At 35.6% G+C, this 20820-nt stretch overlaps 2 protein-coding genes across 6 annotated transcripts; both read left to right on the forward strand.

The window, feature by feature from the left end:
* The first annotated feature begins 221 nt into the window (after positions 1-221).
* Positions 222-10630, forward strand: LOC111391234 (kinesin-like protein KIN-14C). 5 transcript variants are annotated; one of them, XM_023016401.1, is made up of 24 exons: positions 222-350; positions 820-902; positions 1253-1365; positions 1469-1626; positions 1720-1827; positions 1930-2185; positions 2408-2535; positions 2650-2733; positions 2841-2918; positions 3004-3096; positions 3257-3286; positions 4005-4346; positions 4444-4525; positions 4651-4746; positions 5064-5243; positions 5644-5750; positions 5855-6033; positions 6369-6533; positions 6612-6865; positions 7499-7662; positions 7839-8121; positions 8224-8281; positions 8826-8896; positions 9013-10630. In XM_023016401.1, exons 3-24 carry the CDS (start codon positions 1278-1280, stop codon positions 9072-9074), a joined length of 3066 nt encoding a protein of 1021 aa, XP_022872169.1. In that variant the 5' UTR covers positions 222-350; positions 820-902; positions 1253-1277; the 3' UTR covers positions 9075-10630. The 5 variants fall into 5 exon arrangements, 4 of the variants coding, with proteins under 4 accessions (XP_022872169.1, XP_022872168.1, XP_022872167.1 ...); XR_002702088.1 differs by lacking the exon at positions 9013-10630 and having other exon boundaries at positions 7839-7933; XM_023016399.1 differs by having other exon boundaries at positions 223-350; positions 7839-8281.
* Positions 10631-15125: 4495 nt separating this feature from the next.
* Positions 15126-16253, forward strand: LOC111391236 (ribulose bisphosphate carboxylase small chain, chloroplastic-like). The gene is made up of 3 exons (XM_023016403.1): positions 15126-15369; positions 15586-15720; positions 15990-16253. Exons 1-3 carry the CDS (start codon positions 15190-15192, stop codon positions 16221-16223), a joined length of 549 nt encoding a protein of 182 aa, XP_022872171.1. The 5' UTR covers positions 15126-15189; the 3' UTR covers positions 16224-16253.
* The last annotated feature ends 4567 nt before the right edge of the window (positions 16254-20820 follow it).

The raw sequence follows: 20820 nt of genomic DNA on the forward strand, positions 1-20820 counted from the left end.
GTCATTTATAAAGTTGGGAAGGTGACAATAAATGCGGAATATGAAACTATGCCAATAGAGAATGACCTAAGAATTTCCAATCCAATAAAAGGATAAAAAAAATTCCCAAAAGAAACAATTAATTCGCATATATAATAAATATATATTTATAAATGAATATAGAGCTTCTCCGGGGTTGGCGGGTAACAAATAGATTATCAACCTTCCAAGAAGACCAACGGTACACGGAAGACCAACCAACCAAGAACGCCCAGCACATAAAAACTAAAAGTTTCATTAGTTATAATCAACAAATCATTCTTTCCCATTTTCTTGAACGTGATGCCTCTCCATTTCCTCGCATGTTTTAGGTTTGTAAATGTATTTTTTCTTTTGTTTTTCCCTTCAAGTCATTATCGATAAACTGAAAATTTTAGTCAAATATACGTCAATGTCAAATTTTGTTTCTGGGATGTTTGTTCTTTTCCCTTTTATGTTTGAATTTGATCCTGCTGAAGTTTCCATTTTTCGTTTGTTCTTGATTTTCCAAATTTTGCATGAAATTATAGGCTGCTTGTGGTGGGTGGGCGTGAGTAGGGGTTTCTCGTTGGCAATTTTGGATTCGTAGTGTTAATTATAATTTCTCAAAAATGTGGCGTTTCTGTTTGTGGGGATGTTGATTTAATTTCAAATTTCTGGGTTATAGTAGAAATTCTTTGTTATTGGTAGTTTTGTAGAATAAAGTATATTTTCAGCTTGTTATTTGATTTTAGATGCGAATGCAGCAATTTATAGTACAGGTTTTAAAATTTTTCGTGTTCGTAATATGTTTTGCTGCAGACTCTTTTTGTCATTCAGAAGTGAAGATTGAAGAAAATTTTGTGGTTTTGTTGGCTTTTCAACCTCCTATGACTGAATCCTAGGTTTGTTGTTGCATATGTTATGTATGACATCATATGTCTCTGTCTTTCAATTTTATTTATTTTGGTGAATTTGGATATATTTATCAGGATTGAAAGAGTATAATATAACAATATTATATGGGAGAAAATTATTGTAAGACACAGAGACGAAGTCACAAACGAAGGCACATTTTTAGACAATTGTTCTTTTATCCATAACTGAACGTGCATTCTGTATATGACAATGTATTGACAAACATCGAGGCCCTTCTTGAGCTACGCCCTTAGATAACATGCCTTTTGATTTGTTGTTAGATAAAAACTCTTTTACCATGATGTGTATTAATATATTTGAATCTGAGGCATTGCAGGTGACGTGCTATACCGAGTTGCATTATGGATCATCAAGTAAAAGACCATGTTCGATTCAACAATTCAAATTTATCCAGTGGTGGTGATGTTTTTGAACCCAGTTCGAGTAATGGTGAGGTTGATGGTGCAAAACGTTTTATTTCCCCATTTGATGATTATAGTACTCTCGACTGAGACTTGTCATCCCTTGCACCGAATTTTTTTTCCATCTACAGCTAAGCAGAGGGCAACTTTGGTAGAATGGTTAAACAGCATTCTTCCGGATTTGAGTTTGCCAATAAATGCTTCAGACAAGGAATTACAAGGATTCTTGGTGGATGGAACTGTTCTGTGTCGAATTCTGAACAAACTAAAACCTGGTTCTGTGACTGAGGTAGTTTAGCATTTAATTTGACTTGCTACCCATAAGGTTTTAAATAAAGGGTAATTAGTTTATATTAATGTTTTCTTGAATTTTCTTTTCTAGTTGAATGGTTCTGGTCCTTCATATTCACAGTCGGAAAATGTTCAAAAGTTTTTGTCAGCTATGGACGAAATGGGGCTGCCGAGATTCCAAGCAGCAGATCTGGAAAAGGTAATTAGCTTTGACATAATTAAGTTCATATGTTGCACATAATATTTGAAGTATTAAGTTTGTTGGACCATGGTAAACTTGTGATACTCTCACATTGTATAGGGATCTATGAAAATTGTCGTGGACTGTCTTTTAACTCTTCAAACGCAATTTACGCCAAATGTTGGAAGATATAATGGAAGTGATGCCAGTAAAAGATGGAAACTGATAGGAGAGCGTATAGGGAGTCGTGAGGGTTCTACAAGGGAAGTTCCTTTCCAATCACTCTCTGTTTCTTCCCCAACTTCTGAAGAGAGGCGAAGGGTAGTATTGTCAGAGTCAAAGTTTCAGCGTGCAGTACGTAGTCCCACAATGGCAGGTGGTGCTTCTCTAAAAAACCGTAAAAGCTACTTTTGTTTAACTATTAGTTTCTTAAAATGTTTGGGCATGCTATTTTTTAGTTGTAAGTAAAGAAAAGTTGCTTATTTTGGAACTCTTACTGAAAAAATAAGCAACTCTAATTCAACTTTAACTATTTAGTTACTTTGGAACTTATTTACTCACAAGTAAACATTTTATTTATTTATATTTTGGTATGTAGAGCCATCAGCTGCACTTATAAATCACGTCGGACACAAGTTTCATGAAGTTTTTCAGATCAAACACGGATCTTATACAGATCTTTCTCCCGGAAAGCTTTCAGAAATGATGAAATCAAACAGCTTGGATGTGAGTCTACTAACTCATGTTCATGACAATGGACATTATTGACCTGACTATTACATATTTTTGTGCAGAAAATTCATACCCTTTGATCATTGTTTTTCTTTTTATCCTGTGCAGAATGCCCCGACTCAGTCACTTTTAAGTGTTGTGAATAGTATTCTAGACGAAAGCATTGAACGGAAGAATGGGGAAATACCTCATGTATGATAACAAGGCTCCTCTTCATAAAAACCAAAGAATTCTATTTGTTATTTATTTTTCACAATCCAACAAGCTCCTAATATGTTGTAGTTGGATAATATTCTCAGCGCGTTGCTTGCCTATTGAGAAAAGTTGTGCAGGAGATTGAGCGACGAATATCCACTCAAGCAGAGCACCTGAGAACGGTATTGTACCATGCAGGCTCAGGGTTTTGTCATGGATTGTAATATTTTGTCAACTCAACACGTCGATTTTTGCCTCTTCCTGCAGCAAAACAATCTTTTTAAGGCTCGTGAGGACAAATACCAATCAAGAATTAGAGTTCTAGAAGCCCTTGCAACAGGGACTGGTGAAGAGACACAGGTACTAAAAATTTCCCATTTTGGAGGACCAATCTTTTCTTTTCCCTTTTTGTGTGTGTGTATATTCTCTAAGAATTTCATTGTTACTATTTATCAAGTGTGGTTTATTTTTTATTTATTTTTTATTTATTTATTTTTTTTTTAATTTTTGATTTTCGCAGATAGTTATGAATCAGCTCCAGCATATTAAGGTACAATCCTTTTATTTACTTGTTCCTAAATCTGATTCTCTCATGCCTTTTGCCCTTTTATATTTGAGCATTAATTTTGGGGTTAAAAATATCCTTAAATTTCTTTAAGCTCTGCTATTTATTAAACTTTTTAGCATGCTTGCATGTAAAACTTGCACATGTGAATAAGAGATCTGATTATTTCCAAATACATAAGCAATGCTGAAGATTTTATGTTTGAATGCTTTTTTCATGAACTTATATTCTCCTTGATTGAACACCTTAATACTTTATAAAAACCAATATATGATCATTGCCTAATGTTTGCAGTTATACACGCCTATTGACTAAAAGTTTAAACTGTTATAGAGGTTAAACATATATTCAGTTAAATGTAGCTTCAACACGCCTCCTTAGGTGCGGTCCCAATTCATTTTTTTATCAAAAGTTTTTGACACGCTATTTTTCCTAAATGGGTTGCAGGAGGACTTCAACGCAGGATCTTTGTGATACTATGTTGAACCATTTCATCTAAAAGTTTAATTTGACATAGACGGGATAGAGAAAGGAAATATTTACTTATTTAAATTTAATCTTCACCATCACAATGGATGCTAGTTATGCTATAGGTTTTATCTATTTGAATGGGATTTTGATTTTACTCCATTATTCATGTGGAGTCTTTCCCTGTGTCAATTCCAGTGATTGTTTTTTCTGTTCCCTAACTTCAACACCACAGAGTGAGAAGAGCAAGATAGAAGAAAGAAAGAAAGTCGAGGAGCAAGATGCAATAAAATTGATGAAAGAGAAGGATGATCACAATCGAGAGATTGCGATCTTAAAGCAAGAACTGGAAATAGCTAGAAAAACATATGAACAGAAATGTTTGCAAATGGAAACAGAATCTACAGGATCCCACCAAGAGCTTGAGGAGAGGTTGAAGGAACTTGGGAACCTTCTTACCGAGTCAAGAAATAAAGTGAAACTACTTGAAGCATCTACAGAATCAAAATCTGAAAAGTGGAACAAGAAAGAAAACAGTTACCGTAAATTTACTGAAGTTCAGCTTGTTGCACTACGTGTAGGCCATTACAATTTTCTTTCCATTTAATAATTTCTTTATAGCATGTACTGTACCTTAACATATTAGCTTGATACGGATAAATAAATTTTTTCAGGAAATGAGGACAACCTCTCAATCGATCCATGAAGAGGTCGTTAGAATACAGAAGAGCTATTCGGAGGAATTCGGCCATTTAGGTGAAATCCGCTTCTTCACAAACTATTTAATTTATTTGTCAAAAATTAGATACTAAACCAGCACAAAACATATTTAGCTTGCAGTGGTTATGTTATAATAAGTTTCAATACCTTTTTCATTACAGGAATGAGAATGAAGGCTTTGGAAGAAGCATCCAAAAGCTATTATTCACTTCTTGCTGAAAACCAAAAGCTACATAATGAACTTCAAGAACTAAAAGGTTCGGCATATTGTTAAATCCAGACCAGTTTCGCAAACATGAACAATTCATTTTGCAATATTATTAACCAGCACAAAACATATTTAGCTTGCAGTGGTTATGTTATAATAAGTTTCAATACCTTTTTCATTACAGGAATGAGAATGAAGGCTTTGGAAGAAGCATCCAAAAGCTATTATTCACTTCTTGCTGAAAACCAAAAGCTACATAATGAACTTCAAGAACTAAAAGGTTCGGCATATTGTTAAATCCAGACCAGTTTCGCAAACATGAACAATTCATTTTGCAATATTATCGTCGTGTTGTGTTTTGCATAGGAAACATTAGGGTCTATTGCCGGATAAGACCCTTTTTACCTGGGCAGGCAGGGAAACAGTCAGTCATTGAATACATTGGTGAAAATGGGGAGCTAGTTGTTTTAAATGCTTCCAAGCAAGGGAAAGAAGGCCGTCGTTCGTTTAAGTTCAACAAAGTGTACGGTCCAACAGCAACACAAGGTTTGACATTATTTCATGGTCATATGATACTATTAGTACGTTTGCAAAGCTTTTTCTAGATTATTATAAGTTATGGATCATATGGGATGTGTAGATAAGAAGTACATAAAACCTATGGGTCTTACGGGATGTCCACATAAAAAATATTAAGTTTGAAAAAGATAAGGGAAACAAGCACTATTGACCAGCATGTTTGGCAAAAAGAAGTTGCTATCTTGTAAGCTGGGGACCTACAAATTGTGTGGATGGTCCACACAATTTGTGGGTTCGAGCTTATTAGAATGCAGCTCATTATTATTTTTTTTCTTTCCAAACATTCTCAATATGTGTTACTTATTTTTTCTTTGATCTTTCTTTATTTACCTTTTTGTTGCTTATATAATATTTCAAATTTTGGCAGCGGAGGTTTTTGTGGATACACAACCTTTGATACAATCAGTTTTGGATGGATATAATGTATGCATATTTGCATATGGTCAAACTGGTTCAGGGAAAACCTACACCATGGTACGAAAAAGAGTTTGTTTGTGTATCTATATTTTCATGTATATGTTATGTTACATATCTACAATTTGTATAGCATTTTGGAAACTAACGATATATCTCTTCAGACTGGCCCTGAAGGAGCAACCGAAAAGGATTGGGGGGTCAATTACCGAGCTTTGAACGATCTTTTCCGCATCTCACAAGTTAGGAAGAATACCTTTACATATGAAATTTCTGTCCAGATGATGGAAATATACAATGAACAAGTCCGTGATTTGCTCTCAAGTGACGGTTCACAAAAAAGATATCCTTTATGCAGTCATTTCATATTTTTCGATTTTTTTAATGTTCTTGCCAATATAACGATAAACCTCTTCGCCTCCATCTCTTTTAGAATTTCATTCTGAAGACTTCATTTTTAACAATTCACTTTTCTAATGTTTCTCATATTTTTAGTATATTAATTGTTGAACGCCTTACCTAAAAGCTTAAGCATTTAGGAAACAAATTTATATTTTAAATTTGGTCTTCTACATGCCCCTGCCGATAGAGGCAAAGGTTCTTTTTTAAATTTGGATTGCTTTTCATTTTTCTAATTTACTCTTCAATGTAAAAATTTGTTTTTCTTGATTTGCACACACTTGGGATTGTGTCTACATCCCAACCCAATGGGTTAGCTGTTCCAGATGCTTGCATTCAGGTTGTCAACTCGCCCTCTGATGTGCTGGAACTGATGGATATTGGACTAAAAAATCGAGCTACTGGTTCAACTGCCTTAAATGAAAGAAGCAGTAGATCACACAGGTTTTCTACCGAAATCTTTCCGTTGAGTATTACTTTGTTGTTTAAAGCTTAGCTAATGACTAAGACGCATGTACACAGTATTGTAACCATTCACATCCGTGCTGTGGATCACAAGAGCGGTTCTTCTTCACATGGCAGTCTTCATTTAGTAGATCTTGCAGGAAGTGAAAGAGTTGACCGTTCTGAGGTTACGGGAGACAGACTGAAAGAGGCGCAACATATAAACAAATCTTTATCTGCCCTTGGAGATGTCATCACGGCATTGGCACAAAAAAATGCTCATGTTCCATATAGAAACAGCAAGCTTACTCAAGTCCTTCAAAGTGCATTAGGTAAACTTTGTGCATATTTGGTACGAAATACTAGACAACATAATTAACAATATTTTGGTCTCTTTTTTGTTAATACTATGGAGAGCATGAAATTCTCCCTACCAAACATGTCACTCATCTTTTACGAGGCTCCATACTTTATCTTGATTATTCTAAGAAATTATTGAGTCCACAGAATCTTCCTCTCTTCTGAAATCAGTCAGAACCATAGCTTAGTATTAATGTACACTTCAAAAATCCCTTGAACCATAGCTATCTATATTTCTTGCCTTTTTCCCTTGCTTTCTCGGATTTCTACAATCCAATCACGAAGAATCAAAAATTATATTATATACATTGAATAAATCAATGGAGGTTTAACAAACTACTGACTATATGCACTAAACTGAATACAACTATGATGTTAATGAAATTTGCATTCGTATGAACTGATTAAGTGAAACTAGACTATGGGTGATGTTGTCGTTATTTTTCTTTTTCATTTTATAATAATTTGAAAATTTTATATGAGATGATATTTTTATTTTTTCAATTGAAAAGGAAATGATTACTTAGAGAGGCAAGTAAATTTAATGAATATGGATTATCTTTATTTTGTATTGTTGCATATTGACTTTTGCTTATGTGGCACAGGTGGCCATGCAAAGACGCTTATGTTTGTACAGCTTAATCCCGAAGTTACTTCGTGTAGTGAAACCATAAGTACCTTAAAATTTGCGGAAAGAGTTTCTGGAGTTGAGCTTGGTGCTGCGAAGAGCAGCAAAGATGGCAGGGATGTCAGAGAATTGATGGAACAGGTTCTCAATTTCTATGCATAACTCTTTATATCTGATCACAATTTTTTTGATATTCTGGTTAAGATGTTTAAAACACCTGAAAACCACAATGAGATTAGTATTTACTGTTGGCAAAAAAGAAACTTAAAAGTAACTATTACTTCTTTTAAGCTAAAAATTAAGCTTTGTCCCTGCAGGTAGCATCTCTTAAGGACACCATAGCTAAAAAGGATGAGGAGATTGAGAGGCTGCAGCTGCTAAAAGATCTCAAAAATGTGTCCCCCTCGATGAGGTATGGATCTACTTCTCCGAGCAAATATTCCACGAGTGGGACTCCTCAGAGAAGCTTAAAAATATTGAAAGGATTGGAAAAAGCAGCTTCTGATGAGGAAAACTACTCAGAGGGTAGAGATAAGCATTCCGTAAATAGTTTTCAGAAAGATTCTCCTGGGCGATCAAATGTTGCTGGAGAGAATATAGGTCAGAATTTCTCTGCAGATGCTGAGGTCTTAGGTTACAGCAATGCAGATAATGAAGAGAGACATGGGGATATATCTGATAGTGTTCTTTCTATGGGAACAGAAACTGAAGAAAGCAGTCTTTCTCCGGAGGAAGCAAAAAAAGCTGAGAATACTGATAAGTAAGTGCCATGAAATCTTCATCATATAAATTCGTTTGGTTTCTGTCGAACCCTTAGGGCCTGTTTGGCATAGCTTTTAAGAAGGCAAAAGTTATTTTGAGACTAAGAAATTGCTTTTTGGCTTGTTTGATAATTTTCTAGAAATGTTGGGTCTCATGTAAGAGGAAGTCAGTTCAAAGTGGCTCTCTTCCTCGGGGAGTTTTTTACTACAAAAGCCAGAAAAGAAACAAAAACTATCCCAAACAAACTCTTAAAAATGAGACTTCTTCTTAAACAAGATTCTATTATAATTGTCTGAATATCATTTGCAGCTGTGTAAACACAATGTGCGCACGTTTCTTATGGTTGTTTTTGAACCTTGTTAGTGGCTGCGCACACATCACAAATATGGCGTGGTGTTATTAGAAGTTGAGATGATTGTAATTTTATCAAGTTGTCTTAGATTCATTGTTTCCTCAAACATAAAGGAAAAGTAGAGATTGTGTAGATATGTATTAATCGAATTTGATCACATTCTGTAATCTTGTGTGATGATTTCTTTCAGACCTAAATCAGAAGCTAGAATTCAACGACCCCCGGTAAAATCGACGAGGGATTCTCTCAAGGGACAAACTGGTATGAATTGATTACGCTGCATTATATTTAAACTCTGTTATTATCCATGAATATAATGAGCCGGTTTTTAAGCATTTTTTCGCTTCATTAATGTAAACTCATGTTTGCTCTTTCAGAGTTACGAAAATCTGCCAGTGGAACGAATTTATCGAGCAAGATTTCAAGAAGATGGCAATAATAATAAAATAGTCGCATTTTTTCCTTTTTCTTTTCCGTCTTTGTGGTGTATGATCACTATTTTGATCCACCGGCACCATTATTTCTTTTCGTTCCATTTCACTGTGTACCGGTTGAAAATTTTCCTCTTTTTTTATTAACTTTCAATTTTTTAAAAGGGCTATCGTATAGTCCTTTTATGGCAGTTTTATAATCTTCTTTGTAGGTATTATTTAACCTTTTTGTAACTGTACAGTTCTAGAAAATTGTACTTTTAGCAACTCAATTTATACCATGCAAATAAAAGTAGAAAATTTATCTCTAGCTTAATTAAGCGTGTTGCTTGTACATGTTTGATTCATCTGGATGATAATGGACAATGTTGATACTCGGATCTGATTGGGACTTAGCGCATATACATATTTCGTCTCCACTACTCTCATGCATATGTCACTTACCCAGTTGGAGCTAAGCAAAGGACACTTAGAGGGACGAGGATCCCTGTGCCGGAGAACAAGGCTGCAGCAGAGAGCATAAATGTATCGGATGCTCTTGAGGAGGTAGACGACTCCTAAGGCTGGCACAGGATAGTCGACCTAGCAGAAGGGCAAGGCAAAGGTGACAGCGGCCCAAGCTCCTCAAAAAATCCAACTTCTGATCGAAGCTATTGATGCCGCTATTGAGGAGGCGGAGAGTCTGAAGGAAATTGATGTCAATGCACAAAGAAGGATGCTAAAGGGTCTCACCAGCAAATGCTGGCTGTATCTACTAATGGGGCCATTGTACTTGAAGATTTTTACCCGCCACAAAGGTTCAGAGAACCGGCAAAGTCGAGGCCTAGAAAGGTGGTGTGACGAGGCAGCTTACAAGGAAACAGGCGGTGGAGTTGATTAGGGTGTACAGATCTGACCCTGAAGCTATTTCCACCCCCATACAGTTGCCGGAGCTTGTGCCTTCCAAGAGCATTTTACAATGAGGTGGCTAGGCTTTGAATTTTGCTAGCCTGCAACAAGCTTTAGAGGCCATCCCGGGGGGGAAGGGGGGGGGGGGTCGAAGCCAACCAACTAAAGAAAATGCAAAAATGGAATGAGGCAAAGGCCAAGCCATCAATGCCTCAGAATTCGAAAAGATTACGGGGGTTGCAAGGTATCTTCTAAGAACGTGGATGCCTCAAAAGTTGCTCAAGACATAGCCTCCCAGGCCCTAGAGTAGGCCAACAAGAAAAACCAGAAGCTGGAGGTGGAGGCGAATGTCCATGATAAAGAGAATGAGGATTTGAAGTTCAAGCATAGAAGGAGGTCAAGGAGAAAGTGGCCTTCTAGACAGTTGGAATCCCTGAAACATAAGAGAATAAACTGAAGGAAGAGGTGGAGGTACTGAAAGCCATGGTGAAAGCAGTTGCAGAGGAAAAGAAATACATTGAACTTGTATGGAAAGTTTTGCTAGCCAGGGCCATCATGAGGTCTTGGACTGATTATGAGCTGCAGAGCACCACAGATGGTTCGTCAGAGGCGTTTAGCCACTCATTCCAAGTTGAGAGCTTGTGTAGGTTAGGTTGAGGATATCACCCCCTAGTTGCTCCCCCCCCCCCACAAATCATGTTCTTTGTCGAGGCTATAGATTAAGGATGGTAACCCCTTCAAATAGGTGGGTAGCTTCCTCATGACGATGCCTCCTTAAATAGGGCAACACGTTGAGAAGGGAACCATGCAATAGATGGGTGGCTCCACTATGCTGACACGTCTTCAAATAGGGCAATAGGGTAAGGATGTCATGACACCCCTAAAATACTTGGTTGGCTCCCCTATGCCTTGTACTTTCAAGTAAGGTCAAATGTTAAGGATAGAACCCCTTCCAATAGTCGGGTGGCACCCCTATGTCAATGCGTTGCTTATCATGATGAGTTTTGGATAGCTACGAGGACAATTCTTTTACAAGGGCCAAAAAATTCACTTTATAATATTAGTTATAGTAAGACAAATTCACATATTTTTTACTAGAAAAATCATAGAAAAATGATCGAATCTTTGGACGCTTCGAAAATACTATGAGGTGCTTGGAAATGATCAGGGAGGAAGATAAGATACTTTGCTGCACTCATTGATCAAGTGCCTTCTAAAGGAACTATTACATAAGAAAGAAAAAATCACAAAAATTCTGTTTCATGATAAAGATGAGCTGATTTCTAACTCTGTAGCTTAGAAAGAATTCAATTCCTTTTGCGAACTTCCCAAGACAATGCCTAAGTAAGAGGCTAGAAAATACTTGCTTAATTTGGACCACTAGACAAATACGTGTACATATAGCTTGATCTACTGGCGCCCCCTTCAAGAAGAAAAACTTAGGAGATGCGAGAAAATACCTCTTCCGTTTCTTCATGGGCAGGGACCCAACCGTTAATTTTTTCTTTGCTTCTAGTTATTTTTTCTACGAGAATAAGACCTTTTCAAGGGAAAGTACCAATCCTCTTGTGAAATGGGTAGACTTTTGACATATCTTTTACTATGGGATTCGCTCATGGTTAAAGCATTATTTTCCATAGATGGGGCTAATCTATTGACCTCTGAATCTAATTAGAACTAGAGTGTCAACAGATGCCGCCTCCACTCCTCTCTAAGTGCATGTAACATATGCACTTGGAATGTACGCATTAGACGCGCAAGATCGAAACATCTCCAAACACAAACGACGGAGGAGGTCGTGATCTTAAGTTTTCCAATGCTCGTTAAAATGAAGAAGAAAACATGAGAGTCGGGTGAGAGAATTATCAAGGTTGCAATTGCCTGTAACAAACTACTATTTACACACACACACATAGAGAAGGGGGGGGGGGGAATGAGCCGAAGCTCCTTGAACACTTGACACGTAAGCTCGTCCAAATGTCTCATTGGTCAAGCTCCATGTTGTTACCATGTCACATCCTAGGCATCAATTGGTCTGCCACCTTGCAAACTGTCCTAGTGGAAAAGGTGAGATTTAACTCCCAACTACTACTGCAGAAGACGTCTTATCAATCACATCTCATGTGACTCCATGTTGTCACGTGAAAAATCGCATGAGGAGCCTTTGAAGTGGTACAACTACCTCGGATATGAAAGTCTCGCCTACCGAGGCTAAAGGTTGTGGCCCTCTGACTGGCTTGGAGCCACTAGTTGAAACTTCTATTATAAATTAAATCGCCTTGAAGATATTTGTCGACGAGGCGTTCGGCTATGCCTTTAATGTCTCAAAAAACAAAGTTTGACAATGAGATAGGTGTTCCTTCATCGCCTTAAAGGATGTTAGATATGGCCTCGAAAGTACTTACATGGCATTTTTCTTAGCTGGACACCATGTGACTTGCCTCATAGGCAGAATCATAACTAACCAGATTTTAACTTTTTTTAAAAGAAAATTGATAACTGTTTTTCTAATTCACAAAAGAATGAATTCAGGTGATAAGAGTGTTACCATGAGGGATGGCTTCGAGATACGGTTCCAATCAAATAGATCATCAAGTTAGATACTTTATCGCTAACAAGGTAACTTATTTTAGGGTAAAAAAAATGGATGAGTGGACTTAATAGTTAAAGTTGCTTGTAGATATGAGACAAATGAATCTAAAGATTAGATTATGGTTCATTTCTAATCTTGGCATTTATTTTAGAGGTTGTGTTTGGTGTAACATAGGGATGTTCACATCCCTCACATGCTGTGGGACCCGACTGACACCCCTCACCTTGGTCCCATCTCATCTAAGGGCTGTGGACGCCTCTATGTACATATTTTATATACATCATGACTTATTCTTCATTTTATTACACAACATATGAGGAAAAAAAAACATTTTTGTATTAGTTTTAGAAAATGAGGCAATGTGTAAAGTGTCAGAAAGGGCTGCATTCACGCACTTCATAGTCAAAATCACTTGTAGATATGAAACGAGTGAATCAAAAGACATTATTTGGTTCATTTTAAATCTCGATGAAGTCCATTTTATTGCACAACATAGGAGGAAAAACGCTTTTTGTAGATATTTCAGAAACATGGTAACGCTAAAGTGTAAGATTGGGCTTGAAAAGAGTGGATCGTGGATGGATGCAAACTTGATTGTCAAAGTTGCTCATATATACAAGATCAATGGATCAAAAGACTAATTATTTCATTCTAAATATAAATAATCCATTTTATTAAACAACATCAAATGAAAGAATCATGTTTGTATTGATTTCGGAACATAACATAACGTGTTTAATGGTAAGATCAAGCTTGAAAAGAATGGACGGGCATGATATCTAATATCCAAAGTTGCTTATAGATATAAGACGAATGAATCAACAGATGATAAGTTGGTTCATTTTAAAATATCGTTAAACAATTTTATTGCATGATACAACAAAAACAAAAAAAACAAAAAAACAAAGAAAATCCAATGCCCTTTTTAAGAAAACAAGTAGAGTTGGATAAATCAGGCATTCTTTAAGGATTCTATATTTATTATAAGAAAAAATGACATGATTTTTCAGTTTCAATAGTATAAATCACTAAAAAGCAAATAAAAACAAATAGTGATTATAATAAATTTCTATTGGTTGTTTGGTTATTTCTTAGCATTCTTTGTTTTGCTAGTTTTAAAAATAAACGAAATGACACCATCAGGGCGGGTTGGAGCTCCCTACGTTTGCTAGATTTGACATAGATATTATACCGTGGGTCATTATTTTTGACAGATTTTTTCTGTACGAACAGCAAAATACCAGTAATTTTATGTGGCTATAAACATGGGGATTAGAATAGAAATTTATTGGTTAGTCAGTGGCTAGTGGTCCAAAGTTACAATAAAGTCATACAAAAACAAATACTGATTTGAAATGTAACAAGCAACCAACCTCAAAAATTTGAATCACTAATATAAAAAGTGAATTCTTTTACTCTATATATATATATATATATATATATATATATATATCTGCCCGAGTTCAAATATATTGACAATAAAACTTATTAGTCTGTTTTAATTCTATTAGAAAATCTAACAATGATGATCAAAGCGAATGTAGACTAAATGTTGCCTGCTATGGACGAAAAACGATTTGCATCGCTTTTTAATAAATTTAGTGCATCCGGCCAAACATAATGATGTAAAAGTTTCAAGTATTTAGACCTTAAAATTGTGTGTGTGTGTGTGTGTATCAATCAAGAAGTTTCATGTTCGACACATTAGAGATAGAGAAGCGGCCTAAACCATGACCAAAGAAAGAATACTCATCCATCTCTTTGAACAATAATTTTTATTTAATTCTTTCGAATAGAACACGGCTACATGAGATTATTTAGATGCATTAGAAGCGAAAAAAAAAAAAAAAACTTGGTCAATATGTGTAAAAAAATTCGAAATTATTGTGGGGTCATGTGAATCCGCCCTTGATCATAGGTTTCTAGCCAAACACGCCAAGTTCATATTGTTAGGATCAGTTTGAAAGAAAATTGGTTCGATTAAAGACGTGAACTACCTTGACCCATAGTTAATTGATTTTCAAGTTGGATGACTAACAAGTTTAGCAGATTTGTTATCGATAATTAATGAATAGTCATACATGTTGATTATTGATCAATGATAATTGTGATGGCCACATATGTTAATTATTAGATACTTGGGGGAATTTCATGGTCCAAAGCTTTCAAGAATTTGATTTAGAACGTCGTAATAGGCCAACTACTATATGCATAAATTTCTCTCGTCTTTATGAGTTCTTAGATAAATAAATAATTTTCAAATTTTAACGTGGGTATTCTTGTAATTTCACTCATGCAAAATTATCCTCATTTTTTTTCGAACGAAGGGCTGTGTTTCATTACACTGTCACATACATATGATAAGGTTTATAAGGTGGCAAGCAAAGATAGGCCCCAAGGGATAAGACAGCAATCCATTTACAATCCTCCAATATGTGGTCAGAAGAATGAACAGTCATGGCTCATGAGATCCAACGGTCAAATTTCATCAAAATTGAATTAAATTGAATTGAGACCCTTGGATGAAAAATCTAATATTAGCCAATCAAAAACAAGGGCAAAATTGCATATATAGGGTGAGGTAGAAGCACAATATTCATTCAATAAGGTCACTTTGTGTGTGCACCCAACAAGAACTAACAATGGCTACCTCAATGATCTCCACCTCCGCCGTTGCCGCTGTCAACCGTGCCGCCCTGGCTCAGGCCAACATGGTGGCTCCTTTCACCGGCCTCAAGTCGACTTCGGCTTTCCCCGTTAGCCGCAAGAATGTTGACATCACGTCCATTGCTAACAATGGTGGTAGAGTATCTTGCATGAAGGTACTCCAATACAACTACTAGTACACTTGGTATAAGTGCTTTTTTCGCAAAAAAAAATAAGCCCCTAAAATAATTTAAGTCGAAAAAAATAATTTCTATTCGGATAATTGTACAAGTACGTTTGTAGGATTACTATGATTTTGCTTAATTTGAGATTAGATATTCAACAAATATCATTATATTTTGCTATATGTGGGTGGTTTAATTAATCTGCAGGTGTGGCCACCACTTGGTTTGAAAAAGTTTGAGACTCTTTCGTACCTTCCCGATCTCACTAGGGAACAACTCCTCAAGGAAGTCGATTACCTTCTCCGAATGAAATGGATTCCTTGCCTCGAATTCGAGTTGGAGGTAAATTCTCTAAACCTTCTTTATTCAACTCGATTGGACTAGATAAATAATAATTGACATATTTAGCCCTCCTTTGATTCTGATTTTTCAAGTCAAAATTTTTTTACCGTTATTTATCATAGTCAACTATCGTTTTTGACTTCTTCATCCATGGGTGGGATCCACATTTTAAACTAACGGTCAAAAAATCAATTCTCATAATCGGCACCAAACGGACCCTTATTTTGTAACATTTCGTATATTCATTGATTGATGTGATCTATTTGCAGCACGGGTTCGTGTACCGTGAGAACCACAGGTCTCCGGGATATTACGATGGACGATACTGGGTTATGTGGAAGCTACCCATGTATGGATGTACGGACCCAGTGCAGGTGTTGAATGAGTTGGACTTGTGCGTCAAGGAATACCCCAATGCCTTTGTTAGGATCATTGGATTCGACAACGTGCGTCAAGTGCAATGCATCAGTTTCATTGCTTTCAAGCCACCAGGACGCGCCTAAAATGGCTCTCATTTAAAGACTAAGGGCACTGACTTTTATAATTCGAAAAATTAACCTAAGTAGCAAATAAGGCTAGAAAGAATAAGAAAGAGGCATCAATTGCTACGACTAAACCACATTTCAAAAAATATACATTGGTAGAGAGAGAGAGCAATTAAATTCTACATGGAACATGATGGTGAAAACCAAATGATACATGCAAACGAGTTAACTCAATACTTTTTATGGGTCTGTTTGATAGTGATTTTGAGAATCAATTTTTTGATCGTTAAAGAGAAAAATGAGTTTCACCTATAAGTGAAGAAGTAAAAAATGACGGCTGATTATTGGAAGTAACGGTCCAAAACTGATTTTCTTGGGTGAAAAATCAGAACCAAATGGGGGACTATATATCTTGTCAAGGGTAAACATACTATTAAGATAATAACACAAATATATATGAATCTATATATATATATATGGACTGACAGCAATTAAAATGTTTTCATAAAATAAATTTGGGTAACTTTGTCTCAAAAGATAATTGAAACATCAAAAGCTTAAAAACAGAAAAAAAAAAAATTAGACTGCTCTATGGATTTCTAGATATTGAAAATATGACCCTTCAATTAAACTCAGTAGATAAAGCGAAAAATTGTAACCAATTTCAAGCATGAGACTCAGATTCTTAAACCACTCGCTATATAGCGGACATTAAAACGCTAATCGTTACAATTTGATTGAAACAATTTACCTTCACACAAGAATATGTCATCCATGTTATAGAAAAAATATTGTGAACGAAGTACAATGCATAACCATTTCGTTCCTTTCATTAGGATACACTAATGTAGTTTCAGTTTAGATATGAGAACCTGTTGAAGGCTGGTAAGAAAATTGACTGGGTTGTAATTGAAAGCCCAACTTATCCCCTATCAATAAATAGAAAATCTCAATTTCACCAAAATAAAATTTTTAAAAGTTAATGTATAAAACAATCCAAAAAACCATAATTTCTGAATAGCCAATCTGCCATGGATGACCAAAAATATAACTAAGATACAGAAAATCATGGAATTTGACTCTTTGTGGGTATCAGTGTACACGTAAGCTCTTGTTCCCTGACATGTTGGGGCACATTCCACGATTTACCTATTTCACAATGCTTCAGGGGCGTGGCGACAAGGACCCTTAAGGTGGGGGTTTAACCTTTAAGATACAGAAAATCATGATATTAGAGAAAAAAGCACTTATAATGCATAACCTAAATGATCAGAAATCCTAAAAGTTTTCCTAAATTGACCCAAAGCTAGAAGAAAATATCCAAAAGCTGGTGCAGAAAGTAGAAAATACAGTTTTCTAAAATGTCAAGAACCTTAACCCTTTTAATTTTTTAAAATTTGTCTTTACTTTCTCTACAAATCATCACATTTACTACAAATTTTCACTTCCCAATCAAATTTTTAATTAATTAGAACCTAAATTTGCATTTTCTCTCATATTTGTTTATATAGAATGTGTCTAAACTAATTATATCTAATTTAACTTATATTTAACGAATTGTGTTTATTTGATTGAATATTAGTTATATATTTTTTCTTTCGATTTCTTGAATTGATTGTTTGTATCAAATGCACTATAAATCTTTTAAACGTAAATATGCATTTTTTTGTTATGAACAAAATATTAATAAGATAATTGTTTGAAATCAAATAGATGAAAAACGATGAGTAAAATATTAATGAAGAAATATTTTATAAATGTAAATATGCATTTTCTTGGGTCAAGTAGGTGGAGCTCTAATGGAAACAATAGGAAGCAAGTGGGACCATCGGAATCTTGTGGTTGCGTATAGGGTATAGCAATAGTGTGGTGCCAACGATTGAGGAAGATAGCAGAGTTGCAAGGGTTCAGCGGAGGGAAGACTGCGGTATCCAAGTTTTGGGGATGAAGGAAGTGGTATTGTTTGGGTCGGGATTGTTTGTTGGATGTGATTTGGATAGATTTCAAAATACATTTTAAAAAAGGGTCATGCTACTTATACTTATTTGTTCACACTTTGATTTATTCGGACCCATCACCTCCTCTCATATGAGGGTCGGACCCCACGTCATGACCCCCACATGGGACCTGACCTCATGTGAGAGGAGTGGTGGGATCGGGTAACCCAAAATGTTAACAAACAAGTACAAATGACTTACTTTTTTAAAAAATAAAAAACTCATGTCGCATTTAGTACCACTTGACAAATATTGTGATATATGATTTATTTAATTATGTCAAGGTTACAATAATATACAATTTATGGTCACGATCACATATTAGTTACAAGATAACACAATGTCACAATTATAAAGATACAATTCATGGTCACGTTACATATTATTAATCTCATATCTTAGCAGGTCACAAATTGTCTATTAGTTACAAATTATCCAATTAATTGACCACAATCACGCTCATCCCCACCCATGCCACTCTACAACAACCAGCATCACCAAAATCGTAATTGCCATCTTAAATACATAAGACCCCACACACCACCACTTGCACCTCAAATCCACCACCACTCCCATTTTCAACCCATCACCACCACTTCGACCCCAAATCCACTACCACCTCGACCTCCAATCTACCACTTACACATTGGACGAACAAATCATCACCACCACCTCAAAATCCACCACCACCTCGACAGTCAAACTATAGTCACCATAATAACCACCATAATCAAATCATTGTCATCACCTCCGCCTTCAACACACCTCAAATTCACTACGTTATCCACAATCAAACCACTCTTACCACCACTACCATCTTCAGCACACCTCAAGTTCACCAACAGATTATAATAAATCATCAAGGCAGAAGCACAAAAGCAGCACAAACCAGAAGCAGATTTTGACTTAATTGACGAAGACACATGGGCCGAATAGTGGTGGAATGGATGGTGATGCCATGGGTGTAGGTCCGTAACCATAGATCCCATCAACAACAATTAAAGATTTTTTTGGGCCTCATATAGTGTTGTGGGCCAATCAAAGGTAGGGGTTGTGTTTGGGACGTGATTCTATCCATAAAGTGGTAGGAAGTGGTGGCTGACGACCAGGGGCGGATTCAGGATTGGATCCAAAACCGGGCTACAAAATTTCAAACCGGGCTACTATGCCCAAAAAAAAATTTTTACACACAAAAAACAGGTTTTTTAACCAAAAAAATAAAAAATACCTTAAAAAAAATATTGGGCCTGAGAGGGGGGGCTACAGCCCAGCCAGCCCCCCCCCAAATTCGCCTCTGCTAACGACTTCTGTGCACGTTTCTAGGCTCCGCCAATGTTCGATGCGCGGCGAAAATGTCAAAAGTGGCTTGGCGCCTTATTTAGCAGGTAACAGTAGTCGTTAACCACTAATGCGCACATAAGGGTGCATAATTATCATTTTTTATTTATTTATTATTATTATTCTAAGTTAAAGCTTACATTTTGAGTTCTTCACTTTGTTGGTTTTAAATTCAAAATAGTCGCTTGAAACCTTGAATAAAGGAAATCTCCCAAAATTTCCTATTTATTTATTATTTAATATTTACATTTAGAACTTATCTTTTTGTTGAAAACTTTAGAAAAATATATAAATTCCTATAATTTTGTTTTAGATGTTTGGCAGGTATTATTTTTAATTATTAAACGATTTTTTGATTGATTAAAAATTAAAAAAATATTAAAATAAGAAAAGTCTTTTTAGATTTTTTTTTTTACGTCTATGCCTCGTCTAAACTCGCATAGCCCATAATTTGACTTTTACGTATCATGCCATTGAGAATATTGCTTTTGTTGGTGTGAAGGTGAAGATGGTAGTGAATTTAGAATGAAGTGGGGTGTGTGTTGGCACCTAATTTTTTTAAAATTAATTTGATCAGATTATTGAAATGAAAAAATGAAAAACGGGCCTGTAATTCCGACTTCCCTATCATGTTTAATGAACCTGGCTGCAAGTTTCACGGGCCTTTGCACCCTATCGATTTCGATTCATGGACTTGGTCCAAGTTACACGCTTCCAATATTGGGCTTGAATGTTAGCCCAGTCTACTACACGGGTCCAATAGAAAAGACCAAAGTGCTGGCCCAATTATCTCTTATGGAGCCAACCCTTTCATAAATTTTAATTATGAATTTTATGGGATTCATAACTTTTTTAACTGCATAATTTATCAACTTTATTAATATTGACAAAAAAAATAAAATAAAAATAAATCTGATTTTAATTTACACCAATTAAGCCCTTGTTTGGTAGGGATTAAAATTAAATTTTTAGTAGATTTCGATAAAAGTTTTTAAAATGTATGGTTGAAAAGTTGTGAGACTTCTGAAATATGTGGTTAAAATTAATTGTTTGACTTCAATTTAGATTAAAATCTAATTTAAATTAGTACCAAACAGAACCTAAATCTTTATGTTTTATGCCACTAATTTTTCACCATCTTATGTTGTAACATTTTTTTTTCCCTAAAGCTTTAAACTCTCAAAATAAAATGGACTTCAATTTTCAGTTTTTACTTTTAATTTTCAGTTTTAATATTATGTGTCTTTATGTTAGAGTGTAACTTATCTTTTGATCGACTA

This window comes from Olea europaea, unplaced genomic scaffold, assembly GCF_002742605.1.
Source record: "Olea europaea var. sylvestris unplaced genomic scaffold, O_europaea_v1 scaffold769, whole genome shotgun sequence".
NCBI lineage: Eukaryota > Viridiplantae > Streptophyta > Magnoliopsida > Lamiales > Oleaceae > Olea > Olea europaea.